The following is a 25,140-nucleotide window of genomic DNA, read 5'->3' on the forward strand; positions in this document are numbered from 1 at the left end:
CTTTCTTTCTTTTCTTTCCTCCCCCTCCCCCTCCCCCTCCTCCTCCCTTCCTTCCTTTCTTCCTTCCTTCCTTCCTTCACGGAGTCTCACTCTGTCACTCAGGCTGGATTACAGTGGCATGATCTCGGCTCATTGCAACCTCCACCTTCAGGGTTCAAGTGATTTTCCTGCCTCAGCCTCCTGAGTAGCTGGTATTACAGTTGTGTGCCACCACATCCGGCTAATTTTTATATTTTTAGTAGAGACAGGGTTTCACCATGTTGGTCAGACTGGTCTCGAAGCCCTGACCTTGTGATCTGCCCACCTCAGCCTCCTGAAGTGCTGGGATTACAGATGTGAGCCACCATGCCGGGCCACCTCAGGGACCTTTTAAAAGGACTTCCAGTGCCATACCCTCTCTCTCCCTCTCCTGGCCACTGAGATGTATTCCCAGAGTGACAGTCAAGACCATGTGGAAACACTGCTACAGATGAGCATCCTAAAGGAATGAAACAGCTAAGAATCACGGATCAAATGAAACTCCTTCATTAGAGAGATGAAGACACTGAAGCTTAAGAGGCTCCTGTGACTTAACACTGACAACTGACTTATTGTCAGGACTCCTTGCCCACCCAGGCCCAGTGCTCCTTCCATCCAGCCGCATGGCTCTGCCCGACAGTTCTGCTTATCCAATGGGAAGGCATTCATGTCAAACAGCCTTTGTGTTAGAGCAGGAAACTCTGTGCTGGATTGCAAGGTCATGGTTTTTAAGATCCCCAAGCAAAATACAACTTCTATGACATAATGTAAAATCAGCATTTGCCTTCAACTGCTCAAGGAAGCAGGTGACCAGCCAAGCCAGATGGTAGGGCTCTCACTTGCCCCAGCATCCACTTGAGGCTGACAGAGCAAGGCAACACAGAGGCTGGGCAAGGGAAACAAGCAAGTTCACCAGCCTTTCGGTGAAGACACAAGATCCGCTTCTGCAGTTCACTGCTCTTGCTCCGCCTGCCACTGAGAGGGAAGTGGGAACTGAGCAAAGAAAGCGGCCGTACTGCTAGATATGGTAGTTTTGTGATGAATGGGAGAAGTTCTGGTCGCAGGCACAGTGCATGCCTGGCACTGTGATTGTTTCTGAAAGAGAGTAGCTTATGGATCACTAGTGCAATCCTAGAACAGCTGGCTGTCCCAGAGAGTAAGCTACAGCATACTCCCTCCCCACAGCTATTTTTATTTCGTGAATGCAGGAACAAAAAAAGTAGTGTGGACACATTCAAAACAGAGGCTGTGCAAAGACTGTGTCCTTTAAAGACCATTTTCAGGAAGCAGAAGAGAAGCAGCAAGAAGGTGTGGATATATATAATTAGTGGGGCGGGTGCATTACTAGAACTTGTCAGCTGTTGAAGAGCCCTTGCCAACCTGAGACTGGCAAGACGAGCCACAAAAATACTAGTTAAGTCATTTTATATTTCTGGGATTGATTGGTTCTTTCAATTGGAAGCCAAGTTATCAGTGAATCTGCATACCCACCCAGCTGTGTGCCGGTATGAGTGTGTGTGCACTCACATGTGTATGTGCACTAAATGAATAGGGTGTCAGAGGGAAGCAAAGAACAAGCTGAGAAAATTGACAATTGTTGAATTTAAATGTCAGGCCTTGGGTTAGAGAAATATCCTATAAAACAGCAATCATTAATTCTATTGTGTGCATCAAAACACCAGAGGTTCAGAGAGGTTAATAAAATTGCCCAAGCTGTCCCAGCTAATGAACGGTAACACAGTGCTTCACACCCAGAGCTCCGTTCCAAAACCTATATCCTTCCTAGTGCCTGATGCTTCTGCCCCAAAGAAGGCCTTCGTGAATATTTGTTGAATGACTGAACAAAGGAATTCATATGTCTCAGAATATTCTCATTTTTCTTTTCATCGAGGTTATGAAAGTTGTACTTATTGAATTAAAAAAACAGCAATGCAGTACAGTTAAAGGTAATATGTTATTTAAATCATCTATTACTGAATGAACTAAAAATTACCTAATCAAAGCCATGACTTAAGGTTATTACAGTATCTTTTACGCAAACAAGGGTAAATGGGTTGGTGCGTTGAGACCTAATTTTACAGTATGGTCATACTGCAGTTCTAGGTTAAACTTTGTTCGGTCACTATTTCAAAAATCACTTCATCCCATGGTCTCATCTCCTTCATGACTTAAAGTCATGCTTAAACATACTGGCTTATTTAATACAAATTGTTACCTAAAGAAGACACTAACCTACAGAAATAACTGCTATTCTGTAAACTCCCAAAACAACTGGTCCAGGATTGCAGAAAAATGACAAGTAACAAAAATTTGCATTCTAACTGTATGCACACAAATCTCTAGATTGACCTGAGATATTCTTCATTACAGAGAGAGCTACAAAAGTGTAATGCCAAATGCCCAAAGGTAAGAAGTGGATAGTTATCTCTGTGCACGGAAGAAAATGTTTGTGTTACCAGGTATGATGGCTTGTTCCTGTAGTCCCAGCTTCTCAGGAAGCTGAGGTGGGAAGACGGCTCAAGTCCAGGAGGTTGAGGCTGCAGTAAGCCCTGATGGCACCACCACACTCTAGAATGGGTGACCATCTTTTTAAAAAAAACTATATGTACTTGTATGTTATAAGTGGTTGTAATGTATTTGCTTGGGGCGCCAGTTTCAAAGAGCAAGGAAGAAATAGGCTATAGATATCAATTGAGCTAGTCTTTCTTGGCATCCCCCCACTCATATTATCTACTTAAAATAGAAACCAAACAAAGCAGGGTTTGGAATCCTAGTGAATAGAGGTTGCTCAGCAAATATACTGAATCAATGGCCACTTCCTGAGGGCCTGTGCAGAGCACCCAGAAGAGGTGTCAGAGCAGGGGTGCAAAGTACTGAAAAAGCTTCCTCCCTTCAAGGCGCTTGCTCACAGATGATCACAATACAAGGTAAAATGTCAAAACTTTATAAGAGATCATGAAATAAATAAATACAGGAGTTTAGAGATCCTAATTGGAGTTTTAGCTTCCTAAACAATCATCACAGAGGCATTAGCAGGAGCCTAAGCAGTCAGTGAGACAACAAAAATGAGCCAGAGGCAGTTTGGGGGAAATTACAGACAAGCATTATAAACCCTGAAACAGATCAAGAGGTATGGCATAGCTTTAACACTAAGCAGCTATATCTGGTTCCCTGGTAATTTTGAATATGAGTGTATGAGTCCATTCTCATGCTGCTATAAGGACATGCCCAAAAGAGTGATTTTTAAAGAAAAGAGGTTTAATTGACTCACAGTTCCTCATGGCTGGGGATGCCTCAGGAAACTTAGAATCATGGCAAAAGGGGATGCAAACACACTGTTCTTCACATGGCAGCAGGAGACAGAAGTGCCAAGCGAAAGGTGGAGAGCCCCTTATAAAACCATCAGATCTCATGAGAACTCACTGTCGTAAGAACAGCATGGAGATAACTGCCCCCATGGTACAATTACCTCCCACCGGGTCCCTCCCATGACATGTGGGGATTATAGGAACTACAATTCAAGATGTGATTTGGGTAGGGACACAGAGGCAGACCATTTCAGAATGTTACCAATTATTCAAACTGAGGTTCTACTAAACAACACCTTACTACTTATTTTAGAGCTTCTTATTTTGATCATATATATTTTTGAAACCTAAAATTTTCTGTCATTTTTACAAAAACAATATTTCTTCTTAAAACTCATAAGCTATTTTACTAAAGAGAAACATACATAGCAAATATTGTCCCTACATATTTGTCCTTCATATTATACCACAACATGAATACAAAATAAATTGCATATGAATTCCAATTTCATGAGAATGCTTAAGATTTCCTTGATTGCTTCATATATTGTATAAGGAACATAGTGGACTCAAGTGTTTTCCCCTGCCAAGCTCATCAGCTCCATTCTAGTGAGCAAACATAAAGACAATATAGATCCATTATACTATAATCTGCTGTTCAAAAATTAGCTATACTCATATTCCACATACAAGCCACAGCAAGCTTTGTGACATCTCTAAAATAGGTAAGTGTTAACTATCCATGAATTGTCATACCTTAGAGATAAATGTAAAGTGTTTAATATTCAAAGTAATCCATAACTGTACAACAAGACCCCGAGGATTCTTCAGAACAGGTCCCGGTTTTCAATCCATCTTCAGAGTTTATTTAGGTTTTACTATATACCCAGATACTATATTTAATGCTTTAAAAGTCATTTGGTATAAAACTAATTTCTTGCTCCTTGAAAAAGTGAACACTTATGATATAGAAAACAAAACATAACAATACTGTATTTATATCAGTATCATATTTCCCAACCTCCAAATTAATAGCAAAGTCATATATCTGAAAAGGGTCCAGTGTTACAAATATATAAATAATGTTTACAAGTCAACAACACAAATACAAACAACCCAATTCAAAAATAGGCAACTGAAGCAACTCAGGAACGGAAAACTAACATCACATGTTCTCACTCATAAATGGGAGCCAAGCTATGAGGATGCAAAGGCACAAGAATGACACAATGGACTTTGGAGACTCAAGGAGAAAAGGTGGGAAGGGGGTGAGAGATAAAAGACTGTAAATTGGGTGCAGTGTATACTGCTCCGGTGATGGGTGCACAAAAATCTCACAAATCCCCGCTAAAGAACTTACTCATGTGACCAAATACCACCTGTTCCCCCAAAGTCTACAGAAACAAATTTTTTTTAAAACCCACAAAATGTGAATAGACATTTTTCCAAAGAAGTTATATAAATAGTCAACAAGCACATGAAAAGATGCTCAGCATCACTAATGCATAACACAACCCCAATGAATATACCACTTCACACCCATTAAGATGGCTATAATTTAAACAAAAAAAAAGGAAAATAAGAAAAGTCAGTGAGGATGTTTAGAAACTAGAATTCTCATAAATTCCTGGGGGAGAAGGTGTAAAATGGTGCAGGCATGGTAGAAACAGCTTGGCAGTCAATAAGTTAAATTTAAAGTTACCATATGACTCAGCAATCCCACTCCTAGGTATATACCCATAAGAACAGAAAACAGGTGTTCAAACAAAAACTCGCAACGCAAATGTTCATAGCAGCACTACTTACACTAGACAAAAGATGAAACAGCCCAAATGTCCATTAATGCGTGAATGGATAAACAAAATGTGGTATATCCATACAGCTTTATGGAACATTTTATTCCACAATAAAAATAATTCTTAGGAAATATTCAGTCATAAAAAGGAATTAAGTACTGATACATGCTATAACATGGAGGAACCTTGAAAACATTACATTACGTAAAAGAAGCCTATCACAAGAGACCACATATTATGTTATTCTATTTCTATAAAATGCCTAGAATAGGTAAATCTATAGAGAGAGAAGGTAAATTAGTGGTTGCTTAGGGCTGGGGTTGATGGGGCAAAAGTGTTGGATAAAGAGTATGGTGTTTCTCCTCATGGTGATGAAAATTTTCTAAAATTGTGGTAATAACCACATTACCACAATTAATATATTATAAATATATTAATATATAATAGATATATTACTATATAATAGATTATGAATATATCGATATATTATATAGTAATATATGTATTATATATTAATATATCTATATATATTAAAAGCTATTAAACTATTAAAAACTTTAAATGGGTGAATTATATCTCAACAAGCCTTTTAAAAACTAATAGCAAATGCTGAAATGTTCTTCATTTGGAATTTTCTTCCAAAACACTTGCTACATTGACTTTTGCAAATAAGAACTTTTGGTGGAATGTTAGTGTTTCTGTCCCCATTTCTGATTTTTTTAAAAAAGGGATTTATGTATATCACAGTTTGCTTAAAGCCAAGTTTCTATGTAATACAAATAAATATAGGTATGACAAAATTCATTTGTGATCAAGTCTTACTTCTTCCCCCAAAACAAAAAAGAAGTGGTAATTCCTAATAATTCTAGCACTACAATCCATCAAACAAGATGCGTTTTCATCGTCCATCATGGACACCCACCAGTACAGCTGCGGGGTAAGCTACTGTTTCTGCTCTTTCAGCCTCCCTCGGAGGAAGCAAAAGATACTATTTCTTTCGGGACTCAAAAAGCTTGACCACTTTCTTTCCAGTTTCTCCAAAACAAAACTAACCAGTGTCTTAAGCCTGGATTGATGACAGGAATTTGAAGAAAGACAGTATTTAGATAATCCACATTTATATGTGTTCTTAAACAATTCATACTGAGAGCAGTCTATATTACAAAATAGTTTGCAAGGCAGACTGCTTTTCACCATTCATGCTTACAGAACATTTGTTTACAGAACAGATGACCATAGTTGAATTCCATTCTCTGTCCTTTCTCTAATACAGTGCCAAGTGTCCCCAACCAACTCTATACTATAAACTTTTAGCTATGAACAAGAATGTCATTTTTTCCTTTGTCAACAATTTCTATTGATAACATCATATTTTATGCATTCATTTCCTAGATTACTGTTTGGAGCCTAAAGTACTACATTTAAACCATGTGTGAAGAAAAATAAAATTTGGCTTTTAAGGTTCAAAGCAACTATTTGGTAATAGATATGAACCGCTATTTTCACATTTTCCTTTAAATTCACTTAGAGAATTTCATATTCAATAAAATGACATACTTTTCATTTTTTGACTCTAAATTGCCAGTCTCATATATAGTATATGTAAAGATTGGCAATTCTGAGAACTAAAGCTCTATATCTCCATTTAAAGTGGTATAAATTAAAAATGGAAAGCATATCAACTTGGAATGAGTCCAACAAGTTTAGCTCCCATGAAGTCTAAATCACATATCCAAGGCTGGATGATAAACCATAAGAGTTTGCCGGTCGTACAAGATCAGTAGTAAGCCATCTGGCTTATTCTGTTTATATCAATATAATGAGTGTTATTCCAAGTTTTTGATATTTCCACAGCTCATAAGTAATCAGGCTACTGGCAGCAAGGCTGCATCATAACCTAATTTCTGGGGGAGATTTGATTTGATTTTTTGTTTGTTTTCCTTAGCAAATCAAAGTTTGAATGCCATTTCAAAAAAATTTCACTTAATTGGAAGGACCATGGTCTCCACGTTGAAGCACAGCATTTGTGTATATTTCTATTTACCTTATTGCATGTTTGTGTTCTCCCTCCTCCCAGTCTGAGGGTGGAGAAGCAACATAACAGTTACCCTCGCATGATTTTCCTCCCCACCACTTCCTTCACTTTTTTCAAATGTGTGACAGCAGAACATTCTTTAAGGAGGACATACTCTGCCTTTTCCCCAAATTATCTAGAAAGAAGGACTGTTTGCCACTGTGTCCTGCGGGGAAAAGAAAGCAGCATCAGTGACTCTGTTCTCTTCCTTCCCCACACTACACTTTCCGGTTGCCCCGAATCACCCTACTCCACGCCTCTCCTAACCTCAGAAAGTCTAAAACCAGCTGGGGCTGGCGCTGCTGGCTGGTCCTTCCCTCGAAACAATGGGGCTTAAGTAGCAAAGAAGATGCATTTATAAAAGTTGAAATTAAAAAATGAAACCATGTCCATTAATTATCTTTCAATACTTTATAAATCTACCTACCTCCCTCACATGCCGCCTCCTTCTCTCAAATACATGGGAAGCCTCCTGAAAGCAATATGTTGCTCTACAATAATGGTTCTCAAATGCTCGGCATTGGAATCACCTGGAGGACTTGCTGAAGCACAGATTGCTGGGTCCTGTGCCCAGACTCATTCAGCAGGTTTGGGATAAGAACTTAGAATGTACGTTTCTGACAAATTCCCAGATGAGGCTGATGCGGCAGTCCCAAGGACCTACATTAAGAACCACTAGACTAGACACAGCACAACTGCCAAAGAAAGAGAAAACGCCCAGGAGATGTGATTCTGACTACCATCACTCCTAGCTTTTGTCCAGCTCAGGAAGGGTGTAATTCCCCAAATAAATGGAGGCAGCATACTGCGGATTAACATATGAAGGTAGAGTTAAAGTAGACCAGCTGCTTGAATTACTTCTCTTCTCTGCTGGCTCCTCAAAATACTTAGAGTACAAACATCAAGAAAAGGAAAGTGGAATTATGGAAGGAAATGTGATCGTTTTTTAGCCAGTCCAGCTTTTTTTTTTTTAACTTATCTTTTTTTTATTTTACTTTAGGTGTATACTATATGCCCATTTGCATCTTGGCTCTCCCTCCCTTTTCTCCCTGAAACTGACCATAGTGCTAGGCAATGGGTACTGAAATCAGACAGACATGGGCTGAAGTCCTGCTTCGATTGCTATGTGTTCTTCATAACTCTTTACCCTCATTTTTCCCATACAGAAAACAGAAATAACAATACAACCTACCAACCATGTTGCTGTGTAGATTGAATGTCACCTTGTGTATGCACTGACTGGCACATGCATGATAAATATTAGCTTTTACTATGAATACTATAGCTCTTGGCTTTCCTATGAAAATATTCAATATGTTAAATATTACACTGCCTGTTTGATACAATAGGTAGAGTCATTAATCCCACCAATATTTACTGAGTGGCCATTGTGTGTCGGACATAGAATAGTGTGTAACTATACTGAAATCATATTCTGTAAAGAAAAGTGTTTGATATAAACATTATTTTGATTTGGAAAATTTTGACTTTCCATGAACTTACATTTACGAAAAATACTTGCTTCCAAAATTGGCTGAGGAAACTGAGACGACGTGTTTACTAACCACAAATTTTGTTTTGACAGACACTAAAATAAAAGAATGCAGAAAAACAGGGGAAAGTAATTCTGCAGATATCTTGGCATTATATTATTAAAGGTATATTTTAGACCATCCGAAATACCACAAGCCCACTTTCCCCAAAACTCATTATATTTATGTGACAAGACAACAAGGGACAAATTTGGCCAAGGGTGTCCTATTTTCAGTTCACAATGATGTCATTTTGAACCCATCACATTGTCAGAAATGTAATGATCTGTTAGTAACAAAAGCAGCATGCAATCTTTCAGTTCTTCCTAGTTCCCTGAACAAAAGCTAAGAATTCACCCTTCTACCAACTGACCACCCAAATTTATTAGGCTTCATTGTTTGGAAATATAAAGTGAAAATGTTCATGCAATATATGTTGAATTTCCTTGATTTCACCCTCAGCAGTACCTTTGCTTCTTCCTCCTCCCAGATTCTCCCTTCCCCAAGAAAGGTGTCAGAACCCCAAAACTTTAGGAGCTGGGTGGAGGTTTCATTGACAGTCTAGTCCAGCTTCTAATTCTGCCATGAAACATCAGGCCTATGAAGTTTATTACCCTATGCAAGGCCAAGTGCTTCCAGGACAATGGGCACAGAAGTCTTCCATCCTGGTCCATTACACTTTTCCCTACACCCCTGGCCTTCACACGTTACCTAAAAGAACTTCTGCAAGAATTCATTGTCAGATTTCATGGAGAAAGACCCTGAGCCTCAACACTTGCCTCCCAATGCCAGTTAACAGGAATTTTTGTTGGTGATGAAAATATATTTAACTTTTTTGGCACTGCCAGGTGTCAGAGTGTGGAAGAAGCTATGAGACTCCACAATACAGAACTTAGGAAAAGAAGAGGTTTGATTCCCTAATAAAGGGTATATTGTCCCAAATCCTGTATGAAACCAAAGGCTACGGAAATCTACTTGGGCAATCTTTTGCTCTAATCTATAGTTCCCCAAATAGAACCTACCAACAGTGAAATAAAAGTGTAACTTTTAAAATCTGAGCTCTTCTACAAGGTAAAGAACATTATTTAATCCATCTCTACATTTCCAAATGCCCTAACACATTTGTAACTTGGCTGATGATTTTTGTTTGTTTTTTCTCTTTTCTCCAAACGGTCTGCTATCTAGACCTGTGGCTTCTGCCACGAAGTGACATTTGGAGTAAATGTGGCAGCCTCCAGGCGGCCCGGGTCATTTGGCTCATTTTCCTTCCAGCACTTCGGTGGCTCTGCTTCCCCGAACTCGCTCTCATAGTGCAGATGCTCAGGTTTATCACTTCGGATGCTTGCAAGAAGCTGGAGTTCTCCCAGCCCTCACCCCCGCACGACCTCTTTTGGCCACAGACTTGGGAGGGATCTGCATCATCCCTTGGCTTGAACGCGCGTGCCAGCTTCGTCCCTGCGACCTGGGCTTGCGCTCGCCCGGCCCTGGCACCCTAGCTCCCGCAGCCAAGACGAGGGAGCTGCGGGGTCACGCCTTCTCGCTGGAGCGGCTCTTTCCCTCCCATCACAACCCCTTCCTTACTTCTAAAGATAGGCGACCTCTCTCCTAATAAACCACACACACGCACATATACACACATATACACACATACACACACACATACACACACACACACACACACACACGGACACAAGTTTTGACTTGCGCTTGAGACGCACACAGCGCAGAGGCTCCTCGGGTTACTGGAGGAGACATTGCTGGCCAGGCTGACTCGCGCCCCTCAAGCAGCCCCAAACCCCTGGATGGAGCCAGTTCCCCGCGCCAGGCTCGCTGAGAGCGGCGGGGTGGACAGCAGCGGCCAAGGGATAAGCCAGCCCGGGGACACCGTGGAGCCACCAGGGCCGGCGGGCAGGAGGGGGATCCGCGGGACAGAATTCTCAGAGCCGACCGTGGAGAGGGGCTTAAACCTACCCGCACTCCCCGGGGCGCGGGACGGGACTGAACTGTGTTCACTAACAATGCCACAGAGGGGACTGTCCCTTCCCTTCGCCTCTCCCCGCGCCCCGAGTCCTGAAGATACACACACTCCTGCACACACCCACACACCCATCCACTCCGCCCCAGTCGGGTGGGGGTGGCGGGGGTGGGGCGGGGGAAGGTGCCCGGTGCCCCGCCCGGGGGTACCTGTCGGCACGCAACCCAGCGGCGCCCCCTCCTCGGTGAGTACAGCCGGACGCGCGGGACGAAGAAGGCGATCCGGACCGCGGCACAGATGCTCGCGGCTTCGCACCTGGAGAGCCCCAGGGCGGCGGCGGCGCGCGGTGGCAGCGCGAGAAGTCCCCAGCGCACCCCTCTCCCCGCCGCACAACTTTGCGCAGCCGGCGCCGCCCTCGCGCCTGCCCCCCTTCCTTACCCAAATACTGCCGCAGGTCGAGCAGGAAGCGAGGGGGTCCCCCGCTGAGCTGATAGAGGAGGGAGCCTAGGCAGAAGACCAGCAGGGTGGCCATGCAGAAGCCGTAGTCCCGGAGGGAGAAGCGCAGGAAAGGCAGCAGGGGCACCCGGCGCTTCCAGCTGCCCAGGGCCGGAGGGGCGCCCCCCAGAGGGGCCCCATGGGGCCAGGGATCCGCGCCGCCGCCGGGATGCTGCTGCTTCTTCTTCATCGCCTGCTTCGCCGCCTCGCACAGCCTGCCCGTGCCAGGAAAAGGTCACCCATCCGCCGCGAGGAGGAGAGCCCGGCCGGGCGGCTGCACATGGGAAGGGCCGCGCGGAGGGCAGCTGGGTGGGGGCAGGGAGGGGCCGAAGTTGCCGGGCTCAGGAGACTTTCCTCGGCATGGTCCCCGCCGCTGCGGCCCGAGCGGCCGAGGTGTCCGGCCCCGGTTCGGGGGCGCTGCCCGCGCCCAGGCGCCGCGCCCGTCCCGCGCCCGCTAGCGCCCCCGCGCCCGGCGCCCAGCCGCGCCTCGGGCTCGCTCGCGGTCGCCGGGGCTCGCCTCCAGCGCTAGCGTGGACCCTCAGGCTTTGTGTCTGTCGGTCTTGGCGTGTTTTGTCCCGGTTCAGGCTTCTCTAAAAAAACGGCAGGGAGGAACAGGAGGCGGACACCATCCCCTCGCTCCACCTCCTTGACAAGGGTTTGCCTCCTTCTCCTCCCCTTTCTCCCTCTGGCGCTCCGCAGCTCTCTCCTCCCTTTCCCCTCCCTCTCCGCTCGGGCCTCGGGATTTCGCTCCGGTGTCACGTTACTGCTCCTGCTGGGGGCGTGGGGAGGGGGGGCGGCGATTATTCGCAACAAGGAAGAAAGTTTCTAGGGTTTTTTTTTTTCCTTCCCCCTTTCTTTACAGTCTGGCCGCTGTTCCTGCGCCACCAGCGACCTCTTGGGGGCCCAGCTGACTTCTCTCTCGTAAACAGTCACCAGCAGGAAGAAGCACGACTGATTTTACTATTCGTGTTTTTTTCAGTTCAGAAACTTGATTCTGCTTATATACCCCGTGCGAGCTACTTACACAAGGCCGATGAAAGGTACTAGGATACAGGCTCAAGACTCTGCTGAGATGGAAAAAGAGCAAGCGGTGCGAGTTGTGGTCAAACACGCCCCAGAGGGCCAGGCGCAGCGCCCCGACTCCCGGGAAGGGGAGCAGAAGAGGACGCTCTCTTCTTTTTTTTCCTGGTCCTACAACTACTCCATCTCGTAGTGGACCAGAGAGGCAAGTGGGGGCTGCATAGCGGACTCCAGGAGGTCATTGCCCCACGAAGGGCAAGAGCCCAGTCCTCATACACGCCAATTTCATTCCTGCCCCCCTTCCCTCCATGGGGAAGCTTCTGGACCTAAAAGAGAACCTCCCGAGGCAGAAAGGCTCCATGGTGGACACAGATCCTCTGATGAGGTGGTCGATCCACGGAAGGGCTGCTCTGATCGCCCACACTCTAAGTAAAAATACTATATCACTATTTATAAAAGCTGTAGCACCTGAGGCCTGTGTGCCTCACCCAAGGTCCCAGAACTAGTGGTAGGAGTTGGACGGGGGGTTGCACTCAAACCTATTGGACCCTCAAAGCCACTATACTAACCACACCGCCCAGCATTACTTCCCAGCCAGCCCCCTTTCCCTCTGCGTGGCATAGGAGGAAGATATTTAATTCATTTAGTCCAGGCCACGTTGAGAAATGAAAACCTCAGTTTCTGGTGCCTCTCATGTCCAGCTCTGTACTCATTTGTATATTACAGTAATGAACAATTGGATTTAAGGAGGAACCAGCAGCTACGAACCTCTATGATTCTAAGACTAGGCTCCTGAAAACCTTCAAGTTGGCATCTGAAGAATTTTCTATGGAAAATTACGAAATAGGATCCTAGACCAAGAACTTACCCTTTAAGAATATGTCTTAACTGTATTCATATATGAATATCTCTAGTTCATGATTTGAAACATATAGCATGAGCTACAGAGTTGTGTAGATGGGGTGGGAGGTGCTGTGCACATGTACACACACACACACACACACACACACACACACACACACACAAAATTCTACTGCCCAATTTTATGTTGTCCTAGCTACTTTCTAAGGAATGGGAAGGTTGCTTTGGGGCCCCAAGAGAAGAGAAAATCTTTTGTTCTGTCACAGAAAACCCTGAATAGAGTGTTAATCATTTGTTTCACATTTATCTCGTGAACCAGAGTTTTATTTGGATTAATACGCACATTTTAGAAATGTGACTGCCCCTAAGAGAATTGAGTAGATCAGTCATTGCCCATTAATGTGAATTACTTTAATCAGTACAATGAGTAGCCCAGAATAGACTCTCAATTAATAACGTTTGAGCTCAAGAAGAGGGACTAGGAGACAGAAGGAGCAAAGCAGTGTCCATACTGTTTCAGGGACCGCCTCCCACAAACTGGACCTGGATCTGAGGCCTGGCCCTGCCATCTGAACATTCGCTGAACACAAAATCGTATGCAAGACCCTCTGTGTTCACAAGTCCCACCCCCAGGAAGTCCAGAGACTTCTCACAGCATGCCGTGGGAAATATCCCAATTTTTTTCTCCTAAGGAAAGGAATCTGAGGAACAGGGAGATGGAGCAGGAAGAAAGGAACCAAACATCTGAGAAAATAAGTAAATATGAGAATAAATGTTTTTTTAAAAAACGATGAAACAGTTGTGAGGAAAGTACACGGGGGCAAAGTCCAGCTTAGAAGAAACAAGCTATGACATGAACAATTTTAGAGAGAATAAACAGGTCAATTTTTAAAAGACTGTGTTAACAGACTTGCCGCCTAAAAAAACTCACAGAAGAAAAAAGAAAGCTATCAAGATACAAAGAAGTTTCACATGGAAAATAAATGCTTTGTATTTTCACCCAACAAAAACTTAGTTGTTTGGGTGAAACTTTGTTCTTTGAAGTCCCATAAGTATTCCTTCAAAAAAAAAAATAAATTTAAAGTACTTAGACTCATGAATGGTATATTTATTCAAAGTAGATAACAAATCTAATTAAAGGAAGTTGTAAACAAATTTTATTATTAGCCTTATAATTGAATATGCTTTATTCAGCACCTTGACCTCCATTCAATATCTTCAGCTTCTTAATTACTTCTCTCTCCAGTGACTCATTTGACCTTGTCCTCACTGGTCACTAACTGCATCTCCTCCAAAATCTCCTTTTCCCCCTTCACAACCTTCTATCCTGTTTGGCTTCTCTGGAGACCACCCTATTTTTTGGTCTTTTTTAAAATTGCATTTTAGGTTTTAGGGTACATGTGAAGAACATGCAAGATTGTTGCATAGGTACACACGTGGCAGCGTGATGTGCTGCCTGCTCCCCATCACCTATATCTGGCTTTCGGTCTTTTCAAGAACTGTCAATTCTCTGTTCATCCACCTCCTGTGTTTACTTCTTTCTTTACCCAGTTTTGATTCCTGATCCATCATTCTGATCTCCTTCTTGCAAACACACCCCTCATTCCTGTTTCTCTCATCTTATATCCTACAGTGCTTGTCTGGTCAAACGCAGGTTCAATTAAACCCAACCATGCAACCAGACTAGACTGCAAAAAAACACAGAGCACTGGTAGGTGGCTTTTCTTTAAATTAGAGAACACAGATTTCAGAGTGATGCACACCCATAGCTGCCCACCAGTCCCACTCCCTATTCCACAGTGCCCCTCTCTTCAAATCTCCCATCTGCATCCTCTGCTTTCTTCCCTTCAGTCTCAGGGGATGACCTGGATCAGACTTTGTTGACAAAATAGAAGCAGCAGGACAAGAGCTCACTCATTTCCTACTCATCTTTGCCCCATGCTCTTGGGCCCCCTTCCTGTTTCATCGTGTTCCTACTTCTATTAAGGCCATGCTGCCACGTATGCCCTAGACTGCTGTCCCCACCAACCCCAGTCCCACACCCAAGCCTGCCCCCTCCATAGCCTTCTGCAACTCTGTAAATCATTATACTCTCAAGTCACTTGGGTCCCAAACCAGAGGTCTTAGTTTTTCTATTAATAGTTCTTCCATTTTTGTATCTAAACCATCTGCAAATCCTATAGGCATTACCTTTCAAAAAAATCCAGAGTCTGACCTCCTTTTCCACCACCCTGGGCCAAACCACTGTCTTCTGTCACTTGGATTGTTACAAAGGCTTCTTATAGTCATTGTATTTCAGTTTAGCTACATATAACTGAAAAACCCAAATTTAAAAACCAGTGGCTTAAATAAAAAAGAACCCTATTTCTTTCTCATGTGAAACATGTCCAGAAATAAGGCAGTCCAGAGTTGGTATGGTATTTCTGTGCCATCCTCAGAGACCCACTAGGGCTTTCTGTTCCACCATCCTCAGCACGTGGCTTCCATTTTAAAGGCCATCTTACGCAATGCAATCAGCATTTCAAAAAGGTATGAAATCGTCATACCTCTTTGATATGTTCATTGCAGCATTGTGCACAATAGCCAAGATATGGAATCAATCTAAATGTCCATCAATGCATGAATGGATAATACTATTCATCCTCAAGAAGGAAATCCTGTCATTTACAATAACTAGAGAATATTAATCTGGAGGATATTATGTTAAACGAAATAAGCCAGACACAGAAAGACAACCGCTACATGATTTCACTTATATGTGAAATCTGAAAAAGTCCATCTTATTGAAGCAGAATGTAGAATTATAGTTACCAGGGTTTGAAGAGGGAAGGGTAGGGATTGAGGAGATGTTGGTCAAAGGATACAAAATTTCAGCTAGACAGCAGGAATAAATCCAAGACTTGTATTCTACAACATGGTGAAAATAGTTAATAACATTGTATTGCACACTTGAAAAGTGTTAAGAGAGTAGATTTTAAGTGTCCTTACCACAAATAAATGATAAGAATGCAGAAGGGGGGAAAACAAAAACAGGTCTTCTTAAGGTTGGAAATGGCTGCCAGAGCTCCAGCTATTGTGTCTGTGTTACAGGTTGGCAGCAGAAGGATGCAAAAGAGTAAAAAACTCCTCCCAATTGAGTAGGTTTTTTTAAGCAGCGCTCTAAAGTGTGTTATAAATCTACCTTCTTATAGGTCATTGGCCAGAAATTAATCACAGGACTCTGTCTAATTGTAAGGGATGGGTGATGGAGTACCTAGGAAACCTAGACTTCAGCTGGGTGCATTGCTGCCACAAAGAAGAATCAGGGTTCTATTGCTAAAGAAAGAAAGGGCAGATGGCTATTACGTGACAATCAGCAATTCCCGTTGTTCCTCCTAACCGGTCTGCCTGCTCCCAGCCTTTCACTCCATATTCCATTTTCCTCAGAGCAGCCAAAATAACCATTGCTGCTCAAAACTTGCCAGTGGCTTCCAATGCACTCAGAGTAAAAGGAAGCACCCTAGAGTATCCTATAAGGTCCTACTCAGTCTGGCTCCATTGTCTCTTTGACCTCATCTCTCATCACTTTTCCTGCCCACCCTTACCTATGGTCATTCATCAGACAAAACAAACTTGCTCCTCTATTAGGACCTTTGCATTCACCGTTCTCTCTGCATAGAAATTTAGTTTCTCACACTTCTGCACGGCTTGACCTTTGACTTCTCCAGTTTTGCGCAATGTTGCCTTATCAATGGAGTCTTCCGGGACTACTCTGTATGTAACGCACATATGCACCTACGTTCCTTATTCCCTTGACCTCTTTAGCTTTCTCCGTGGAATGTACCATAATCTGAAATGTTAGTATTTTGTATGTGCTGTATATTTCTCCCCCCTAGAAAACAAGTGTCTTGAAGGCCGTGATTTTGTCTCATTTGTTTATCGTTTTATCTCCAACACCTAGAATATTGCTTACAGGTAGTGATCACCCGAGATGTTTGTTGAATAAAAAGATTAATTTTTCTATAAGAAGGGTCTGATGTTCGGTTGGTCAAATCTCATTGATTCCATGCTTGGCCAAGTGGGGATGAGAGGTGGATGTCATGGAAAGCAGGCCTCCATGCTGCTAGAACATTCGGATAATCATCAAAGGAATTGTTTGCAGTTGAAGGGGTATTCATTGAAAGAAACAGTGAATGAATGAATGAATGTGGCCCTCACCACCTCTGTGACCCCTAATTAGCAATGCAGTGACTCCCTGTGATTATGAACGCCTCATGGAATCATAAAAGAGATGTGCGTCCATTGGTTTTGCCCGGTGTTGCCGTTCACCTTGGCAAAAAGGCTGCTGCTCTTTAGAATGGCTGTTCCTTTTAGGGATTGGGGCCATCAGTCTCTTAGAGAACCCAGCTGTCTGAGCTTTGACCATGGAAAAGAAAGAGATAAAGAAAGAAACTGGAGAGTAGCTCTGGTTTGTGGGGCAAAAATGCACTGAAAACTGTCTAGGCAAGTAGTGTTTGCCTTTGCCTGAACAGTCTCTTGAAAGCGTATCTGACCTTCATGTATGATCTAGAGGTACATTTGGATGGGAGGACTATTAAAACCGCACTTAGTAGCCAACAAGCTATTGCTTATATTTAAACTCCTATGCAATGACACAACTTTTGAAAACTCATCTTTTAATTATGCTTAACAACAAATGTATTTTAAATCAAAACTGCACTGCACAGCTGGTCCCTGAGACTGGCTAGTGTGACACTATTAGCCACCTAAAGACTTTGTCAGAAATGGTCTCAGCACTGTCCGTATTTTTTATGAAGTACAATAGACCATTAGTATAAGCAGAGGGAAAGGAAAAAACAAGTCAAACACTTACCAGCTGCTTTCATGTTATCTTCAGTTGCCTCTTACTCTGCCATGAGTAGAATCTATACAGTTGAATCTCTGACCAATCTTAATTCCTCATTTTCAAGATCCTTGTCAATTTACAATGTTAAGCTAGCGCTCTTCTCATTTTAGAGGTCATTGTCTGGTGTTAATGCATAAGAGCTGAAATCGATGTAGAAGTGATATCCTTTTTCCTTCCTTCCTAACAATGTCATTAGTCCTTGTTCAATGGGCACATTACATATCTTCCTGTCCTCTTAGAAAAAAAATATTACTCAAGCTTTGCAAAGTACTTTAAAATAATTTTTTGAAGAACAGCCAAATACTAAACTATATAGATAAGAGTCAGCTCTCTAGTGAAGAATCTTAGTAAAGATTCCCAAGGTCATCTTAGTAGAAAATTTAAGAAAATATTACATTGTGAAGCATAATCTTTCAGCCCTGAAAATTACTAACCTTCTGACCTAGTCAATTACTTAATCTCTTTGTGCTTTCATTTTCTCTTCTGTCAAAAGTGGATGATAAAGCTCATACTCCTGGGTTCACAGAGCTCTGGTTTGTTACAGGAACGTGCTTGCCTGGCTGGGGAACTGCATCACCAGCCAGCTGCTTTTCTCTATGGTATTTGCTGTGAAGTGGTCCAAGACATTATCCCACCCAAAGAAATTGGACTGCAAAATGATGGTAGTGCAAACTCTTATTTAAAGAGCAGGCTGGTCTTGGTCGCTCACGCCTGGAATCCCAGCACTTTGGGAGGTGGAGGCGGGCAGATCACCTGAGGTCAGAAGTTCATGACCAGCCTGGCCAATGTGGCGAAACCCTGTCTCTACTAAAAATACAAAAGTTAGCTTGGTGTGGTGGTAAGCACTTGTAATCCCAGCTACTTGGGAGGCTGTGGCAGGAGAATCGCTTGAACCCTGGAGGCGAAGTTTGCAGTGAACCAAGATGGCACCACTGTACTCCAGCCTGGGCAACACAGCAAGACTGTGTTTCAGTAAATAAACAAATAGATAAAATAAAGGGCCGACAATTTAAAGAGTGGGAGAAGCATGGATCTTGATCCAGAACTTAGGGACAAATGTGATTTGGGGTGAGTAGGCTGAGTAGACTCTGAGCCTCACTGTCGTTATCTGTGAGACACAATAAAGCACATAGCATCCTGTAGTGGACTTAAATATATATTAAATGTGAGTACATATAAGTCAGAATACATGTAAGTCAGATAGTTTTTAAAGATAAGAAAACTAGAATCTAAATAAACTACATAATCTGCACAAATTTGCATTATTTGTGACTGATGTCATCAGAACTTAAATACAGACCTTGCAAGTCTATCTCTAATACTTTTTTTTTTTTGAGATGGAATCTCACTTTGTTACCGAGGCTGGAGTGCAGTGGCGTGATCTCGAGTCACTGCAAACTCCATCTCCTGGATTCAAGTGATTCTCCTGCCTCAGCCTCCTGAGTAGCTGGAATTATAGGCGCCCGCCACCATGCCTGGCTAATTTTCTTTTCTTCATATTTTTAGTAGAGACGGGGTTTTGCCATGTTGGCCAGGCTGGTCTCAAACTCAACTCAGCTATCCACCCACCTCAGCCTCCCAGAGTGTTGGGATTACAGCCTCGAGATGCTGTGCATGGCCTCTAATGCTTTTTCCACAATAAAGTGAATTTTATTTGGACCACTGACCCCCTCTGAATATCTAACAAACCTATGAACCTACCTCCCAGAAAAATGAATGTATTTTCTGCATATAATTTCAGCACATCCACGGATCTTTTAGAGGTCCATGGACTCAGATTAAGAACCTGACTACTACAGGTTGTGGGCTTTTCCTGAATATGCCTGAGTGCATTTACTAAAAGAGAATATAATTTTTGGCCCTTATGTCAGAAGAGAAGAGCAGATTTTATGGTTCTAAAACAGTTTGGAAAAAGTCTTTAAAAGACGTTGGAAATAAGAGAACTTTTCTTCACACTGTCATGGTCTTTAAAATACTCCTGGGATGTTTAAAAGGTTCCAGAATTGGATCTGTATCCTAACATCCATTCAGCTGATCCTTACTGAGGGCCAGTGTGTGCCTGGCCCTGGGATTGCAGTGGGGCCCAAGACAAGCCCTGCTCCCATGAGATTTACATCCACTGTGAGGGGAGATGGACGTTGAATAAACAAATATATTACGCTAGGTAGTGTTAAGTGTTATCAGGAGAATAAGACGGGGTGATGTGACTGAGAGTGAGGGTTGAAAAGGAGAGTCCACCACAGGCTGTGTGGACAGGGAAAACTTCTCTAAGGAGTTGCCCTTTGCAATGTGACCTAAGGGATGAGAAGGAGCTTCCTGGAGAAGATCTGGGGCACAAATGTTTCATGCAGAGAAAACAACCGTTTAAGGTCTTCCTGCCTCATATCTTCCCTAAAATGGAAATAGACTTTGTATGTGCCACCGTGATGGGAGGTCACCGAGAAAGCAGGTGACATGAGATGAGGCTGGAGAGGTGGTTGGTGCCAGTCCCTACGGGGCTTTGTAGACCTGGGTAGAGAGTTTGGGTTTTTTTCAAGGTGAGATGGGAAACACTGAAGGGGTTCAATGATCAGCATGAGCTGATTCGTGCTTTTAATTCATCACTTAGGGTGCTGTGTAAGATTGGCAGTGAAAGTGGCATTGGGTAGATGAGTCATCCAGTAAAATGGTGAGGCTGGCTGGGCTGAGGCTGATACTGGGAAAGATAGAAAAAACGTTAACAAACTCAGGATAAGCTTTTTTGGAGGTTGAGGGTATAAACTTGTCAATGAACTGGTTGAGGGGAAGTGAGAGAAGAACTAAGCTAAGAATGATACCTAAGGTTTTTGTCAGAGCACCTGGAGTGATGCTGAAGCTACTTCTCTGTTTCTTGAAATGCAGAATACTGACACAGGAGCAGGCTTGGGAAAGGGGCATGGTTGCCCAAGCAACCAAGAGTTACTATCAGCTATGTTAAGTAGGCGACTGGATATATGAATTTGGAGCTCCAGGGAAAGGTCATGGCTAAAGACATAAACTCAGAAGTTATTTCTATCAATGTGGTATATAAAATCACATAGTTGAATAAAATTACCTACAGAAGCATGTAGATAGAGGGAGGCTGAGGCAGGAGAATCACTTGAATCCAGCAGGTGGAGGTTGCAGTGAGCCAATATCACACCATTGCACTCTGGCCTGGGAGACAGAGCAAGACTCTGTCAAAAAAAAAAAAAAAAAAAGAAAAAGGAAAAAGAAAAGAATAAAGAAAGATGGCAGACGAAACACCTTGGAGCTGATTGGTAAGTATGACAATTTCAGAGGTATGACTGGGATAGGAATAGATTGAAGAGCTAATCCAGTCTTCACTCTTTTACTTGTTCCAAATATTTGTTGAGTTTAGAGGGAACAGAAACTGCAGGGTCCCCGAGGCAGGAATTCACTTGCTTAAGGAGTAGAAAGAAATCGGATGTGCTATAGAGCACAGTACATGAGATGATTAAAGTGGGAGATGAAAATGAAGAGAAAAAAGGTGCCAGATCATCAGTCATCATGGGGGTTTAATCAGATTTTGCATTTTAAAATACTGATCCTGCTGCTATTTAAAGAACTGGATGTGAGGGTAAGGGTGAAATCGGTTGGTTGATTCAAGTTATCCAGGCCAGAGAGGATGGTGGTTTGGGCTTGAATAACAGTAGTGAAGGTGGTGAGAAGTTGTGGATGGCTATAGAATGGCTGCTACAGAAGCATCTTTGGGATCATCTGCTATGTAGGAGTGCAGAGAAATAAGCAGCAGCTGGAAAGCTTATAGGGATTTAGGAAGTCTCTCTCATGCTCTCTCTCTCTCTGCCTCCTTTTACCTCCTTTCTTTTTTAAAGATAGGAAATATCAAATTTAATGTGTTAATGGGGATGATCCAGTAGAAAGGGATGCACTTGTGATGCCAGAAAAAAAGTGAAATTTATAGGGAAAGGATGGGGCCAGAATTTAGTAGAGGGTTTAGTCTTTAATACACTTCATTCATCAAAGAAGGCAAAATGTACTGGAAAATTTATTGGTGAGAAAAAAAATTCATATGGTGGCGTCCATTTTATCAATGAAATATGCAGCAACTGAGAGTGAAGATTTGGGCAAGAAGAGAGGCAGGAGGTTTGAATAAAGAGAACCCATAGTGGCATGATTATTTCAGAGTGAGAGACATACAAAGAAAGCACAAAGGATTGCTGAACAGTTTGAGCTCACTTAAACTTGGTGGTTCTGAATTTCAAGTGAGTCAAGTCAGCACCAGTGTTATGTTTTCCAGTGGCTCAGTTTGGTAACTTATGTTCAGGTGCGGAGTAGGTGTTTAGTTGTGCTTAGATATTGCTGAAGTTTTACTAGGGAAATGGAGAACATGCCAGTAATGTTTGGGATGTTTGCAAAAGAGCAGTGTGATGTTGGTCCCTGATATGGTTTGGCTGTGTCCCCACCCAAATCTCATCTTGAATTGCATCTTCCGCAATTACCATGTGTTGTGGGAGGGACCCAGTTGGAGGTAATTAAATCATGGGGGCTGGTCTTACCTGTGCTATTCTCATGATAGTGATAAGTCTCATGAGATCTGATGGGTCTATAAGGGGGAGTTTCCCTGCACAAGCTCTCTCTTTGCCTGCTTCCATCTTCGTAAGATGTGACTTGCTCCATCTTCCCTTCTGCCATGATTATGAAGCCTCCCCAGCCATGTGGAGCTGTAAGTCCATTAAACCTCTGTCTTTTGTAAATTGCCCAGTCTTGGGTATGTCATTTTCAGCAGCATGAAAATGAGCTAATACAGTCCCTCAAATCTAAACTGAGTAAGAAAAGAAATAAGGAAATAGGGGAACAATAATACAAATTTTATATTGCCTGAAAGTAATACAATTGAGGGGAAGCCCTATTAAAGATGAGAAGACAAAATTATGAATACAGAATTAGGTATGAGACAATGTTGATTTAGAATGACAAAATTAACTCTAACAAATTATGAATTTATAATGTTGTTATAGATCAACATAACAAAATCCAAAAAATTTACATGATATTTTTATTAATTGTTTGAAATGCCATTATTACATATTTTTCTTATGTAATATGCATATAAAAAATGGTATACAGTAAGCAAACAACAGATGTATAGGCTGCATGCACTTTGATCTGCCCCTTCACATGACAACAGTTTTGTAATAATTTTTTAAATTCTGGAAATAGATAATTCAGTTCTTTCTCTACCATGGGGGATGGAAACTAAAAAATGTTTAACTCTTGATATCTGGGATGCAAAAATCATGTGATTTCACACACACATGCACTTGCTTTTTTTTTTGAAATGGAGTTTTGCTCTTGTTGCTCAGGCTGGAGTGCAATGGTGTGATCTTGGCTCACCACAACCTCTGCCTTCTGGATTCAAGTGATTCTCCTGCCTCAGCCTCCTGGTAGTTGGGATTACAGGCACCCACCACGATGTCCAGCTAATTTTTTTTTTTTTTAGTAGAGATGTGGTTTCACCATGTTGACCAGGCTGGTCTCAAGCTCCTGGCTTTTTGTATTGCAGCTATACATTTCTGCTGTCCTGCTGCAGAAATTTTGATCAATTTTATTTTACATGATTCCCATCATAAAAGAAGAAAAAACTCACATGGTGATTTTCTGTACATTACATCCTCGAGAATGTTCATGACAGAAGAGAACTTCTGTTTTTCCTAGGCATCACTGAGAACAAAGGCTTCACTGAAGCAACTGCACACGATTGGCTTCCCTACAGTTTTAACCTTGTTTCTTCCCCACTACCTGTTGCTGGCAGAGACCTGTTGTTAGCATAGGTCATGTAGGCACAAGGTCTTGTGGGCATAAGGCCCCCAGCCCTGCAACTTTGTGTCATTACATGAGAGGAGTGGAGCCAGTGTGCAGGCAGCAAGAGGACTCCTGCAGCCATCCTGTCTCTGGCAATTACATGACTGTACTCACAGGTGGTTGTGAACCCTATGTCCCCACTAAATCCAATATAAATGCATTCCCAACTAAACTTTCCCTTCATGACATCCCTACAATGCCCACATCCCCTCCAACACCACCTTCCTGCAGGGGAGATGTGATAGGAGGGAAGGCAGAGTGGAAAGGGATGTCACTCTTTATCATCACTGTTAAATACCTAAGAGCTTCTATTGAAGTGTCTCAGTCTATGTCCTTTGCCCATTTTTTTCTCCTTAAGTAGGACTGCCTTTTCTCTTTTGATTATTAATCATTACAAATTTTAAAACATTTGCTTCGTCTGTATCAAGACATGTAGAATGATCTAAAAGTCACTCTGAGAATGTACTTGCCACAAAAAATATCTGACCAGGTGAATACATTTGATCCTTGTACAATGCAAGTTTGAACCGTGCAGATTTTATATGTGGATTTTCTTCCACCTCTACCATCCCTTGAGAGAGCAAGACCAACCAGTTCTCTTCCTCCTTTTCCTCAGCCTATCACCATGAAGATGATGAGGATGAAGACCTTTATGATGATCCACTTCCACTTAATGAATAGTAAACAGATTTTCTTTTCCTTATGATTTTCTTAACGTGTTAGTCCATTTTGATGCTGCTGATAAAGACATACCTGAGACTGGACAATCTACAAAAGAAAGAGATTTAATTGGATTTACAGTTCCATATGGCTGAGGAGGCCTCACGATCATGGTAGAAGGCAAGGAGGAGCAAGTCACATCTTACATGGATAGCAGCAGGTTAAAAAAAAAGTTTGTGCAGAGAAACTCCGATTTCTTAAAACCATCAAATCTTGTGAGACCCATTCACTATCACAAGAACAGCATGGGAATGAACTATTCCCATGATTTAATCATCTCCCACTGGGTACCTCCCACAACATATGGGAATTATGGGAGCTATCAGATGAGATTTGGGTGGGGACACAGGGCCAAACCATAGCACTTAATAACATTTTCTTTTCTCTAGCTTATTTTATTGCAAGAATACAGTATATAACACATATACAAAATACATGCTAATCGACTGCTTATGCTATTAGTAAGGCTTCTTGTCAACAATAAGCTTTTAGTAGGTAAGTTTTAGGGGAGTCAAAAGCTATGGTGCATTTTCGGCTGTGCAGGGAGTTGGCACCCCTAACCACTGCATTGTTAAAGGGTCAACTGTACTTAGCTGGAGCCCCTTCCAGGCC

At 42.5% G+C, this 25,140-nt stretch overlaps 1 protein-coding gene across 2 annotated transcripts in view; it reads right to left on the reverse strand.

Moving 5' to 3' along the window:
• UST (uronyl 2-sulfotransferase) overlaps nucleotides 1-11,922 on the reverse strand; it is a 321,292-nt gene extending 309,370 nt beyond the window's left edge. Inside the window, exon 1 of one of the 2 annotated variants that reach the window (XM_032274507.1) lies at nucleotides 11,142-11,918. In XM_032274507.1, the coding sequence (XP_032130398.1) occupies nucleotides 11,142-11,388 (247 nt within the window). In that variant the 5' untranslated portion in view covers nucleotides 11,389-11,918. Of the gene's footprint in view, nucleotides 1-11,141 lie in introns of both variants that reach the window. The other variant, XM_032274509.1, reaches the window with a different exon arrangement.
• Between the last annotated feature and the right edge of the window lie 13,218 nt (nucleotides 11,923-25,140).

The sequence above is a fragment of the Sapajus apella genome, unplaced genomic scaffold (assembly GCF_009761245.1).
Source record: "Sapajus apella isolate SASKATOON/1434 unplaced genomic scaffold, GSC_monkey_1.0 scaffold6, whole genome shotgun sequence".
Taxonomy (NCBI): Eukaryota; Metazoa; Chordata; class Mammalia; order Primates; family Cebidae; genus Sapajus; species Sapajus apella.